We start from the raw sequence: 14349 nt of genomic DNA, 5'->3' as shown, positions 1-14349 counted from the left end.
TGAATGGAGTAATCAACCTATCTGATACAACTTAAATGGGATACGGATATGTTGAGAATTTTGAAGTATTCTTGCTGTCTTGCATTATATCTAAGAAAAGTTGTAAATCATATACAATCATTTACTATGCTAATGAGGATGTATACTACTAAAGAGATATTTTAACTAACTGATAGCTATTAAGAATCTTTTTAATGGCCATAGACCATTGGAAAGTCTGGTTTTGGTCTATTATTTAAAAAAATTTATTAGTGATTTGCTTTAATTAGAATTGCACAAGATCTAAACTTGTGAGGCAAAATATCAATCTCATCATCTCATGTATTTATATACTTTATATTAAATTGCTCCCTCAGTACATATTCTTTTCCTCTAAACATTGGTGTAATGTTAATTTCGGCAGAGAAAATAGGATGAGAGTAAGAATTAAAAAAGAAAAGAAAGGCAGATATTTATATCTTATAAAGGTACAAGTTTGAATTTTACTCGTAAAAATTTATTAATAAACTATTCATAGATATCCGTAGAGATACTATTTGAATCTTAATATATATATTTTTTAAGAAGCCTCTTAAAAGTCAATTTAGTTAAATTTTTATTTTAAAAAATTAAGTACTAATAAAATTTCGATAAAAAAGAGTTATTCTAACTTAATTTATATTTTTAAGTTTAAATTTCAATAAACACAAATCCATTGCAAAAGACAAATGCCACTAAACCTAACTTATTCTCCTAGGGCACATATTGGATTAAGCACTTTATCTTGCGAAAATTAGGTGTAGTTACTGTAGTTCTACATGGTGGTAGGAATAACCTCTTCTAGCCCAAAGCTTGTCAATTTTTAAACACATAATGCTTGGCTTTACTTGCAGCAATATCATTTAAGATTACTAGCTGTTGGATGTGATCAATGTCTGCTTTGTGCACAATCTAACAGAAATCAATAAAAAGTTCATTATTTTACCCGAAATTAATATACCTTTGCTGAAAGAGACAACTCCATTTTGGACCATATTAACTGTAGCATTATCATCATAGAACATTACTATAGTGGTCTATGAATGGAATACCACATTCTGCAAATATAAATTATATAACTGTTATATATTCCTTATTGAAATTGGAAACTCAATTTTATAGAGTTTAATTTAGATGAGGTGTTAATAATTTTAATAATATATGAAATATCAATTTTATTAAATGATGTAATATTTATTTTAATTAAATAAAAGTATATTGATAATACATTGAAATTAAATGCCTTCTAGTAATAAATCACAAGTCTACAAAAAGTTTCAGTTTCTTTTTCTATCTTCTTTTCCACTCAAAGATTGAAATATTGTTACTTCAAGAAAGGGGGATTCAAAGGAATTTAATCAAGCCAGATCATTATCATCTTTGGATTCCTTATGCCTTGTTTGTCATTTAGTTGGGATGACTTAATGAGCATCCAGGAAAGGATACGAGTAAAAGTTCAGATATTACTTTAAAGAGATATTTTAAAATAATCTCTAAATTAGTTTTCTTAAAAGATTTAAATTATTATCATATGAATCATTCCAAATATTACTATTTTAAGAAAGACTCAAATAATAATATAAAAATTTAACTTAGTGATAAATATTAAATCTCTAAAGAAATCTAAAATTTTATCACAGCAATCCTTATAAAGATTAATTTAATGATTTTAGAAAACTAATTCAATAACAATTAAAATTCGTATGTACTGTCATTTTTATACAGTCACTTTTGTTCAAAAGATCTTTTTTTAATCTTTTATTATTATATTAATAGTAAGATTATTTTAAATAAAAATTACTTGAATAAAAAATGATAGAAGAAAGTTTCAAACTTAATCAATAACACTTTGGTTTTTAAAAGACTAAGTAAAGATATTTTTTCCTATTTACTTTATGCATCTTGGCAAATTCCCAAAGCAAGTTACAGTATAAAAAAATAAAAATCATCCTGCACATTTTTGAAGTGTAAATCTTAGTTGTTTCACTTCTGGCTAAAAGATAATTCACTAAGGTAGTGACCACTAATGTCATTATTTAATTCAATAACTCGCATATATAATTAAAGATTGAGTAATTGTTAATTTTCACGCCCAACTTATATTGACTAGGAGAGAGAATGGGGGATCAAACTATTACTCATCACTTTGACGGCTAAGGAGTTAACCTTAAATTACGTGTTAGTTAAAAGTTTAAGGTACAAAATCTATTTGGAGGATTTTGGCTGCTAATTAATTCCATGTCAGGAGAATCATTGTTGTTTGTCTCTTAGCATTCATGATAGTAACAGTTTTCTTTATCACAGCAACAATGATAATAGCAGTTCAGAGTTTTTATTCATTCGACGATTGAATAATGAAAGTAATGATAATATTTTTTCTGGGCTTGTTTTATTTTTTATATATTTTATGGAATAATTATTTTGTTCGTGGCCAAATAAGATTTTCAAACAATAACTAGACACCCATTTGATTATCATCAACATTTATCCTCCTTAAGTTAAATTTGGAATGATAGATGCTGGACCATTATTATAATCGGTGATCGATAATTGAGGAAACCAGTGTCTACTGAGATGTTTAAGCAACAAAATATAAGGTTGCGTGATTTTTCATTCCTTAATACTGATTGGAAACCAGGTAAATTGCTATTAACTACACCCGACAGATTGAATATTTAGATCATGCATTTATTACATTAAATTTTATAATTTTTATTCTATATAACATTACACATGTTAAGAAAAATTGTAGTAACGTAACCAAAGCAACAACATATGATAAGTTTAACGTTAATGAAAATATGGGTCGATTCTCTTTCAACCTCAATTAGTTTGTATTTATCCATTATGATCAGTAGTTAATGACTAAATTCAACACAGCTAGCTATTATTACTTCCCTTGAGATTACTCTCACAAAAATGGATTAATCAACAACGTAATAAAGAAAAAGATAAAATGATTGAAAATCAATGGCAATAATCACTCTCGAATATTGCAGTGTTAATCAAATAATGGGATTCCAAAAATGATGTTGAGTTGGTGCTGGGCAAAGTAAGGTACATATTTTAAAGTGGTGGTAGGACAAAAAACGTCTTAGCATAAAAACTATTGAATAATATCACAGATATTATTGACTTATCCCATATGAAGGAAGATTAAATTGTGGTTGTCCCAGTAAAGTGGCGCATGATATGATCACTAGGCATAGCTGTGCCTTCCAATGGAATATGGCAATCCCAAAAAGAACCCATAAGAAAAAATTGAATTATACAAGACTGGAATCGTTAAGGAATATTAATTATAATGAGGTATAAAGTAGGAAAAGGTTACAAGTGATGAAAAATTTTGTCACAACTTTAGGGCAATACGCATCATTGTTGAAAAGGACCTAAAGACTTAGAGGAGTAATTAACTTCACAAGGGTTTTCAAAAAATGGATTAGAAATTTTGAGGGGAAGGTAAGCACTGAGGATGCATTTTTTTTTTTTTTTTCAATTTGGTATGATGTTGTTGGCCACATCTATTGACACCATAAAACACACATAATCCAATTTGATTGTTTTACCTATTCATTATTTTCTCTTTTTTCCTCTGGTGTTTTGTCCCCTTTTAAGTAACTCTTCAATTTTAAATATAAAGTTGTTCTATTTATTGACCAATGTTAAGAAACTTAAAAAAATATTAATATATTTATTAAATTTATAATACACATCCAATATAATTTTTAATAAATTTTGTATTATTATTTTTTAATCAAAATCTTTAAAACACTGATTAACACATCCTTATTTATATAATATACTTATATAATTTATTAATAATAATAATATTAATTTCTTTTTATCACATGAAATATTTCATCTCATGTTCTTTTTTTTTTTTCTTATCTTTTTTCTGTATTTATTATATATAATTTAAAAAAAAAAAACTCATGGACTAATACAATTTAGCCTGTACTTACTAATCCCCTATTGGTGTTCCTTCAGAGGGGCATGTGCCAAATGTCTTTTCCCTTTGCTAAAATGGGCCCCATGCTCACATTCCTCTAGTGAAGAGCTAAACTAAGTGTGCATGTTAACTCCGATATAAAATCACTCTTCTACTTTGTCGATTCCACCGTTAACAAACCAACACAAACTCTCACTGCTATGCCCACGAGTGCATGAAAAGCAAGCTACAAAGAGAAATTGTTTCTCTCTCTAGCCGTGAATAAGAACAAGAACGAAGCTCAAAGATTAAAAGTTTATGGATTGAGTTCCCACAAAGCCTTAAACTTTGTGATTTCTTTTCCAACTTCAGCATACCCCTTTTTCTTACTTGACATCTTTTGGGTTCAGTTCACATTCTTATAGATTCACCCATGTCTTCAGATACAAGCTAGATTGATTCTTCACGAAGCAATTTGGAATCTTCCTCCATATAGTAACATTCCATAGAAACATGCAATGCTAGTGTGGTGGGAGTGGTTGAATCTCTTATGGCAATGAGTGAATGATGGTGCTTTCATAAGCTTCTGAAGTAGCAAAGTTGGAAATTTGGTGGTGTGAGTAGTGATGGGTAGGGATTGGTTGCTATTAGTCACAGTGGAACCGCCATTAAAACGACGAACAAGGTTGCAGAGGAAGCAGGCTGGAAGAGGGTCTTATAGAGGAAGCTAAGGCAAAGGATGGTGGTGTGGAAATTGGAGGCTTTTGTTGTTGATGATGTTCTTGTTGTTTTTTTCTTTGGAGGAGTGATTAAAGGGTGCCAAAGTTTTGATTTTGTGAATAAGAATTAGGATAAAAAGAAGAAGATGGGTACCAACTTACACGAACTACTTAGAAGCTTCTGTTTGGGTACTGGTTGGAAGTATGCCATTTTTTGGAAGCTCAATCATCGTCCTCGGATGTATGCTTTTATGTTCTCATTTTTACTTCTTCTTTTTTTTTAATATGCATTGCCTTGCATCTTTTTAGTATGAACAATGTTTGTCCCTCACCCCTTTATTTTCTTCTTACAAGTTTGTTTATTTCATCTTTATGCTTTGTTTCTTCAATATAGTGCTTTCTTTCTAGATTTGAGCTCGTGTGTGATACTTGTTACAATTATCCATTTTAGATTTTGAACCAAGAAGCGCAGGGCTTGAGTTTTAGTATCTAGAATCCATATAATCATGAAATGAGACATCTTTTAAAGGGGAGAGGGTTGCTCTTGGGTTTTGTTATTTTGGTTTAATGGAAAACAAGTGTATTTCTAAAGCATCTTATTTAGTGGATTGTAATATTTCTGTCTGGTTAGAGTGCTACATGGTACTATTTTTGTTGTGTGTCTGTTTGTTAATTGTTATTATTGTTCTGTCTTCTGGGTAATTGGTCATGTAACACGATACTATTTTTGTTATTATTATTTTTAGTCTCACATGTACTTAGCCATTAAGCTTCAATGGGTTTTTTTTATATTTTTTTTATTATGATATTTTCTTGCAGGACTTTGACATGGGAGGATGCTTACTATGATAGTTCTGATTTTTATGACTCTTCTGAAAATAAGTACGGCCAAAAGACATTGGAGAAGATTGGCGGTGCGAATTTCTTGCATGACCCTTTAGGGTTAGCTGTGGCAAAGATGTCATATCATGTATATTTGTTAGGGGAAGGGTATAACTTAATTAATGAATGCATATTCCATTCAAGATTAAATTTATATTTCATGTAGCTCTTAGCTCAATGTCCTCTATTTGCAGTATTGTTGGACATGTAGCCATTTCTGGAAAGCATAAGTGGATCTGTGTAGATAATCAAGTTACAAGTTTTGGCCCATTGTTTGAGGTGAGGACATGTTCTCTCAACCTTGTTACTATTGTATATTATGATGTATTTTATATGATTAATATTTCAATCTATCTCATTTCATTCCTCCTCTTTGGTTTGATTTTCAGTTTGCTGATGGGTGGCAATCTCAGGTTTCTGCTGGAATTAGGGTAAGTTAATTGCTAATATTACAAAATTCATCAACTGTCAAGGCAAAATAAAGTAAGAATTGATGGTTCTCTTCTAGAAGATGATTTGTTTACAATAAGAATATTCATTAACAGACCTTTGCTTTGCATTGTAGACCATTGCTGTTGTAGCGGTAGTCCCACTTGGAGTTGTTCAACTTGGCTCTTTAAATAAAGTAAGATGACTATAGTTTTCTCCCTTTTTTTATATTAAATTCCATGTTGTCAGTGAGTGTGGTTGCTCATGTGGTTCTAGAATGCATCCATCATCATCCCATACTACGCATTACATTCTGTTTTAAGCATTTGAAAGTTTATTTGCATTTGTTTGCTATCATAAAACAACTGTTCAAATAATATAATGTGCTTGTTATTTCTTCATCTAATTTTGGTAATTGCATGTTGATGATTGAGATATTGGTTGAATACTTGTCAATCCTAATTCTTATTTATACAAAAAGGGTAAGTGAATATATTTTATTTGGAGAAGTTCTAAGAGATATCCATGAGAACTTAATAGTCCATGTCGGGCATAGAATATAAGGGATTTTGTTAGTTATGATTTTTCAGGTACAATTTCACATATGATGCCACTAATGTTACTGTGATGAAACAATATTTGCTCAAGTGTTCACTTACAAGCATGTTGGAGACATTTTTGGTAAATGTTGACCTAAATTATAAAGTTTAGGTACTTTTGGCATCTCTTTGTTTTGTTTTTTTTTCCTTTTGATATATCGGTACCAAAATTGGCAGAAAAGTTGTTTATATAATCTGGAGAATGCTTTTAGTTTTTATTACAGATTTGTGCCTAATTGCTACCTTTTCTCCCCCAAATTACTTTTATGCTCTATATCTAGCATGTTAACATGCAAATGTTTTTAGTAACTTTGTAGGTTTTGTGCTTAATTTTCTGTTTAAATTTAGTTGGATTATTGGATATCAGTGATAGGTTAGAATATTCTTGGATATATTTTGAATCTTTTTATGTGGAAATCCATTTATCGTTAAGATATTTAATTATTTCCTCCTTTTATGTCATCCATGATTGCAGGTTATTGAAGATATGGGGCTTGTAACCCATATTAAAAGTCTCTTTTCTACTCAAGATTACACAACAGGCTATGTTCCTAACCAAGTACAATGTAGTGTGAAGAGTTCTCCATCTGTGGTAACCTTCTTCTCTCCACTTCTTTCTACATGCATCTTCATTTTACATAAATGTGCTTGTGTGAGTGGTGGAGTACAGGATGGATGACCACTGGCATGTACATCTTTTCATGCAATAACAGAGCAAATGGTGCTATGATACGCATAATTATTTTTAATCCAGATGCATTGAGCATAATCATAAGGTTTACATTTCATTTTTCTCTTTCAGCTGGATGTATCCATAAAAACTTTGTCATTAGAAAGTATGCCTGCCAACTTACATGATACAGAGAAAACCATGAAATGTGAAACACTGGATGTTTCAATGCCCGTTCAATACTGCGGGAAGAACTATGCCCCTCATGCTGTTTACCAGGAAATGGCTGTTGATGTGGCCAAGAATGAGGGCCTTGAATTAAACAGCGATGAAAGTTCCATTTTGCCACAGTCAATGTCAAACATGACAAACAATAGTAGCTACAAAGATACAAGTTTGGAATCAGAAAAAAAGGTTTCATCATTTTTACACAATTTGGTTATGGACAATAATAATGTCGATGATTTAATATGTCCATTGGAAAAATTTGAAGTTGATTCTACATCCTTCCCTTTAGACTTTCTTGATCCAATCATTTGTGAGAGTGATAAGTTACATTATGTGGATATCAACCAAAAAGGGGTGTCAAATGTGCCAAAACCTTCATATGCAAACTCCCTAAAAAGTATTGAGAAATTAAAGTTTCAAACTGAAACTTGTAACAAGGATACCTCATATGCATTGAAGTTTCCTGCTGGCTATGAGTTACATGAAGCACTTGGACCAACTTTTCTGAAAAGGAGTAAATATTTTGATTGTGCAGCATTGGCAAATCAAGATGTTAAAACTTCTGAGTTGTCGGACGAGATTAGTTGTAGCCAATTGACTTCTGAATCTTGCCCAGAAGATCTTTTAGAAGCTATGGTGGCTAACATTTGCCATAGTAATAATAATGTTAATTGTGAGTTATCATTTTCTACATCATTGGAAGCTACAATGGCCTCAGGAAGAAATCTCATAAGTTCTATTCACACTCTGCAAAATATTAATGCAGAAGACTATGCAATAGATCAGCACCCTCATGCTAGAGAGGAGACACATCATAGTCTGAGTTCACCAGGGATATGCTGTGTGGTATCTCCAAAAGATTTTTCTTCTACATGTCGTAGTTCATGCAGTGAACAATTTGAGAGCTTTTTCAAATCAACTAAGAACTGCAAGAAGAGAGCTAGGCCTGGTGAAAGTTGTAGGCCTCGGCCAAGGGATAGACAACTGATCCAAGACCGTATTAAGGAGTTGAGGGAACTGGTACCAAATGGAGCAAAGGTATCTTGCTGTCACATATTTGTTAATCCTGTCTCAGTTTTGATTTTGCGACAGTTGTAGTTCCTACTCATGTGACTAAAATTTGTATGCTAATGTCAACAGTGCAGTATTGATTCACTACTGGAGTGCACCATAAAACACATGCTCTTTCTCCAGAACATTACTAAACATGCTGACAAGCTAAATAAATTTGCAGATACAAAGACGAAGGTGAGGTTTAATGGTATTTGAGAAGACTGCCTCTGGTTCGTGGGTTATAAAGAAGTTAACTGATTCTATTTTTGATCAATTAGGTAATGGGTATTGATATTTGATTACTACAAATACACTGGTTTCTTTCTCCAGATTAGACATAAAAAATGTGTTTTCCATAAAAAGATTTTAGATTTTGTTAAGGAACAACTAATTGGGTTTATGTACTAAAAACTTGGTTTTATAATTTAAAATTAATTTGAATATTTTAAAATATATTCATTAATGTTGAATTTTACCTTTTTTATTGATTTATGCATTGATTTTTTTAAGTTACATTTATTTTGCCACAAAAGAAAATGTATTTTACTGAGAACAATGACACTTCAGGACACTTGAAAACCTTAAGATTTTATGTATTTGTTTCATTATATTAAAGAGAGCGAGTTTTTCAGTATTGATTTTGAAAACTCTATTGATTTGCTCCATTTGAACAATTTTTGAATACATAGTTTTTATTAATATTATATTATCTCCATTGTTTAATGTTATTGCAAATGCAGTTTCATCACATGGAAAAAGACATCCATGGATCATCTAGTTATCAGCATGGTTCAAGTTGGGCAATGGAGGTAGGAGGCCATCTTAAAGTTCATTCAATATCAGTGGAGAATCTTAGTAAAAGTGGTCAGATGCTTGTTGAGGTATGTAGGAGTTGAAAATTACAAGCTTGATATATTCTTCTAGAATACCCAAGTAGGAGAAAACCCCCTCATGATAAAAAATGAAGGAGGTTGGAAACCCTTCTTAGAAGTACCCCATACATAACATCGGCCCCTAAGTGTGCTCCTTCTATGCTAATTATGATTCATGCTGCAGATGTTATGTGAGGAGTGTTGCCATTTTCTTGAGATAGCAGAAGCCATCAGGAGCTTAGAGCTGACAATTTTGAATGGTGCAACAGAAGCTCATAGTGAGAAGACGTGTATATGTTTTGTGGTTGAGGTAGGATCCGAAGTAAGATTTATTTCTTATTCAGTTAAACAAATTCCATTGTTTTTACATACTAGGATAAAAAATAACAGAATTACTGGAAACATGTTTTACAATGAATTAAAATGTTATAAAAACTATTGTGTATCATGATAATTCATGGTTTAATAATTTTTAAAAATATAAAATTAGATCATGTTTATTAAAAACCAAAAAGTTGCTCTCCTTTCTCAATTTCTTTATAACTTAAATCCCAAACACGCTCTGATAGTCATGTAAATTCGAAGGGATATTATATGTGAACATTGATGGAATAGAAGGGTGTAACAGTTTGTAACTACAATATTGTCTTTAAACTCAACTATCAAGCGATTAATACTGATCAATGAATTGTCTGTCACAGGTCCAAAACAATAAAAATTTACACAGATTGGATATCTTGTGGCCGCTTGTTCAATTACTGCAATCCAAGAGCACAACGTTTTCATAATAATTGTTTGATTCTTGGAAACTTCTAAAGCTACTTAATTGACAACTGTAACTTGTTCTTTGAAATGTTCCAATTTCAAAATGTTGAAGTTTTCTCCCCTCTTCTCCTTTGCCTCAAAACAAAGAAAATAATGAGGCAAGGAAAATTATAGGAACTTGGAAGTAAAAGAAATCACCCTTACCATTTGTTCAGGCCTATACCAGAGGTTTCATCGCATGTTTAGTTTTGATAATTTTAGAAAAATTAAATTTTCATTTTTTCAAGTTCTTTAAGGAAACTGACAAAAAATATTTCTCTGAAACAAGTCAAATCAAATATACACTGTAGTATGCAAGGCTTCAACGTTTGGTTTTTCTTGTGTTTAGGTTGGAATGTTTTGACATTGGAAATAACACAAGGCGTTGAACACATTGTATTACCACTCATTATGTTCCAAACATATTGCATAATGCACAAACCATTAGTGACTACTCTGACTCTACAATTGCAATCAACGACAAGAAGTTACCGTATATTAATTAGTAGCTAGCACGAGCAAGGCTTTGTAGAAAAGGCATGAAGCTCGATTTTTATTTAAACCTACCAACATAAGCATAAAGTTACCATACACCATATAATGCTCAATGAGGTTCTAACTATAAGTTTTGTTGACACCATATTACATACACTGTAACTAGCATTCTTTATTTAATTTTATTTTATTGTCAAACTTACCCAGCATGTTATAACCTAAATTGAGGGAGGGCTTTGTAGCCATCTAGTCCTTTGGACCTAAAATGAGCAAGATATTCCCCAATATGGGTCTCTCTATATTTGGGTGGGTTTTCATTGGATGTAAACTCCTCCATTGGCCCATATTTATGGCTCATCCTAGGATATATATGGCATGCAACTGAGGCCCGAGGCCCAACTCGTCCAACCAGCACACGATGCTCCACACTTTTAAACTTGTCATTGGTAATAAGCTACACAAAAAAAAAAAAATAGTCTTGTTATTTGAATGACAATAAGTTTACAACATAAAAGATATTTATTTTTATCTTTTGTGTATATATGCATCCTAAAAATATGCCCAAAAAACAAAGAAAATAATCCCAAAATTGTATGTATGCATCTAACAATATAGCAAAAAAGCTGTCCGCCGAAATTATTCAAAAAATATTTTTGCCGAGAAATGACAAAAAGGAATGAGATACTTTACTCACTCGACAAAGAAAATGAAGGATTCTTCTATGGTTTATTTGTCATGAAAATGTAATATGTAGTATATAAGAAGGAATATCCATGTCACTACCTGCATAAAATCACCAATGTTGACCACTAATGCTCCATGGATGGGGTTTATGTCAACCCACTGATTTTGATGGAGAACTTGGAGGCCACCAATGGTATCTTGCAAGAGAATTGTTAAGGATGATGGGTCTGAATGCTTGGTGGCGCCAAGTGTCAAGTTTGGCTCCGGACAAGATGGGTAATAGTGGCACCCCACCGTTTCACTTTTCATGCATTCTATGTTTGTAAGATAGTCCCTCTTCAGTCCCAATGCCTCTGACAATAATTGTGACAATATCTCCCTCAGTTTGTGAATATGCTCCATGTATTTGCCCACCACATCCCTGTTAGGGAAACAACTTTCATGAGTTTCATTCATATCTAACAATCTAAAGCTTTATCAACAGTCTTAACTCAACTAGTTTCTTTCTATCCAATTGTGATACACATACATGTAACGAGTGATTATAATAATGCTACTTTCAGATTTATCTCTGAAATTCACCAGTATTAGTTATTAGTTCTCAATTACCAGATACTTTATAAATGTATATAAATATAAATCTAATAAGGCAAAAATTACAGCTAATAGTCTGGAAGTAAACGTGAGTTTGTAATTATTCAGACTTGAATTTAAATACACACTAAATACATGTTAAATTTAACTTATTTAAAAAATGATTACTTCTTTTAACTTCCTCACAAAATTTCTAAAAACTGAGCAATTATTTCTTTAACGCTAAGTTGAACTAAACATGCTATAATATGGACAAGCAATTATGATCTTTATGGTTTAAAGTATGTTGCTAAATAAATTTTTCAGGACATGCTTGCTCCCTTGCTAGTGATACCTGCATACCAGGGGAAAGGTCTCAGAATTCAAAGGACCATGTTGGAAGTCAAACATTAAGGTATCCCTCCAATTTGCTGCTTTAGATACAAGGAGATCACCATTGCAAAAATACCTCACTGTAACGTTATGATCACGGGAATACCACTCTTTCTTTAACTCCTTTGGTTGCTCATGGAATTCTCTAGTGACCCTTAACATGTCATCCATAACACAAACTGGAACTCCATGATTCACCATTTGAAAGAAGCCCCACTTTTCAGATGCTTCACGAATCTCACTCACTATCTTTGACCAACGGCACCTTTCATTATGTCCTGTGAAATCTATCACAGGAACTTGGAAGAGGCTCAAAGTTGTGCTTATTGATGCTGATGTCCTTGGAAGAGCCTCTTGTGGATGGATAAGGAACCTAGGGAGCTTGAGAATACCAGAATCTATGAGTCCTTTCACTCCAGCTTTGGTTTCATCAAATTCCTTCACTTCCTTGGCTCTATCATAGCATGCATCCTCTTCTTTCTCAGAAGGTATCACTTTCATGCTAGACATAGCTAAGCTCTTTAGATTTTTAATGAGAAGGGATTTGCTTCAAATTTGAGATTTGGTAGCCACGAATTAAACGAAGAATGGTATTGGCTATGCGACACATTGAACGTAGGAAAAAATAATATATAATAAAAAAGAAGACAATGGAAAACTAGATGTCCGTATTAATAATTAAACTTCAATTGCATTATTTGTCTTACAAAATATTACGTACAATTGTGATGATCTCTTTTCGTAGGTTCATGCTGTGTATGCACATGAAAAATGTAATATTATATATATATATATATATATATATATATATATATATATATATATATATATTACGGGAAATTAAAGAAAATGACGCCAAAGTGCGAGGATCCACGGAAGACTGTCGCGTCTACGAGGAAACGTACTAACGGGTCATTTCTTTTTCGGATAGTTTAAGAATTATGTTGGACAAAAAAAATTCATAATATTATATTATTTATGTTCTTATTTATTTTTTGAAAAAAATTACATAAATTATCTCTGACACAAGATTCTTTCAGTTTAATCTATAATCTTAAATTCAAATCTGAACGAATGTAGTAGTCTAGAAAAAAAAACTACATAAATTAATAAATGTTTTAAATAAATAAAAATACACTGATAAAAATGGCAATAACCTGATATATACTTTAAAAACAAAAATCTGGTTGCCTATCTACATTGAAACTGTGCTAAAAATATATAAAAAGAAATGAAATTTATGATTGATTCGTGATTTACACTTCAATAAAACTAAAGAAATTTTTTTAAAAAAATGATATTTTTTTGCTGAGGAAAATGGTTTGGTGATGATAATGATGCAAAAAAAGACAACAGGAAAAGTGAGTTACAGATAGAGTTGAGGGCATAATAACATCCCACAAAAACATTCATGCAAAAACAAAGACCTAAAACCAACAAGCATTGCAAACCAAAAATTAAAAAAACATACAAACATTAATTTCATTCTCTAAATATATCAATGTCACTTTCTTATCCTTTAATTACACCTGCTGTTATCCACTTAGAAAATAATAATAATTACGTTTACATGGCCGGACGACGACCACACAATAAAATGCAAGAAAGGACGAAATCCAATAGTCAACAACAAGAAGCACAATATTCACAATATTTTTATTTTTATTTTTTTACTTTTTTTCCTTAAAGTAGAGCCAATCTAATTTTAGCTTTGAAAGCAGTGGTCCTTTAAAATGTTCGTCTGTTCGAACTTCGAAGTACTGAAAAAATCACAGACAACCTTACTTTATTGATGTCATGGGAATCCTTTTCTTTGGTGTCTTGTTTCTTTCCTTTTGGACATTTTTCTTTTCCTCTAATTAAACTCACACCTCAATTATACGCTATTAAATAGTTTTAGAATTATAATTCAATTTAAATAATGACTAAACATTAATTCTATAATTATTTAATGGCACACATATGAGGTGTAAATTTTTTGTCAGATTTTTATTCATAAAAT

The 14349-nt window shown here is 31.5% G+C and overlaps 2 protein-coding genes across 2 annotated transcripts; one reads left to right on the top strand and one right to left on the bottom strand.

Annotated features, from left to right (window-relative positions):
• Positions 1-4811: 4811 nt before the first annotated feature.
• Positions 4812-10186, top strand: LOC113870705 (transcription factor EMB1444-like). The gene is made up of 11 exons (XM_027507110.1): positions 4812-4906; positions 5485-5655; positions 5742-5826; positions 5937-5978; positions 6113-6172; positions 7051-7167; positions 7378-8511; positions 8614-8734; positions 9286-9407; positions 9583-9708; positions 10100-10186. The coding sequence occupies exons 1-11, from the start codon at positions 4812-4814 to the stop codon at positions 10184-10186; spliced, it is 2160 nt and encodes a 719-aa protein (XP_027362911.1).
• Positions 8501-12948, bottom strand: LOC113873144 (1-aminocyclopropane-1-carboxylate oxidase homolog 12-like). Its single transcript, XM_027511142.1, has 3 exons — positions 12310-12948; positions 11481-11802; positions 8501-11151 (listed from the first exon to the last, which is right to left on the bottom strand). Exons 1-3 carry the CDS (start codon positions 12855-12857, stop codon positions 10909-10911), a joined length of 1113 nt encoding a protein of 370 aa, XP_027366943.1. The 5' UTR covers positions 12858-12948; the 3' UTR covers positions 8501-10908.
• Positions 12949-14349: the final 1401 nt, after the last annotated feature.

This window comes from Abrus precatorius, unplaced genomic scaffold, assembly GCF_003935025.1.
Source record: "Abrus precatorius isolate BTA unplaced genomic scaffold, Abrus_2018 Scaffold7, whole genome shotgun sequence".
Lineage (NCBI taxonomy): Eukaryota > Viridiplantae > Streptophyta > Magnoliopsida > Fabales > Fabaceae > Abrus > Abrus precatorius.
Note: the sequence above shows the minus strand (reverse complement) of the source record. Positions and strands in the feature narration are given on the sequence as shown.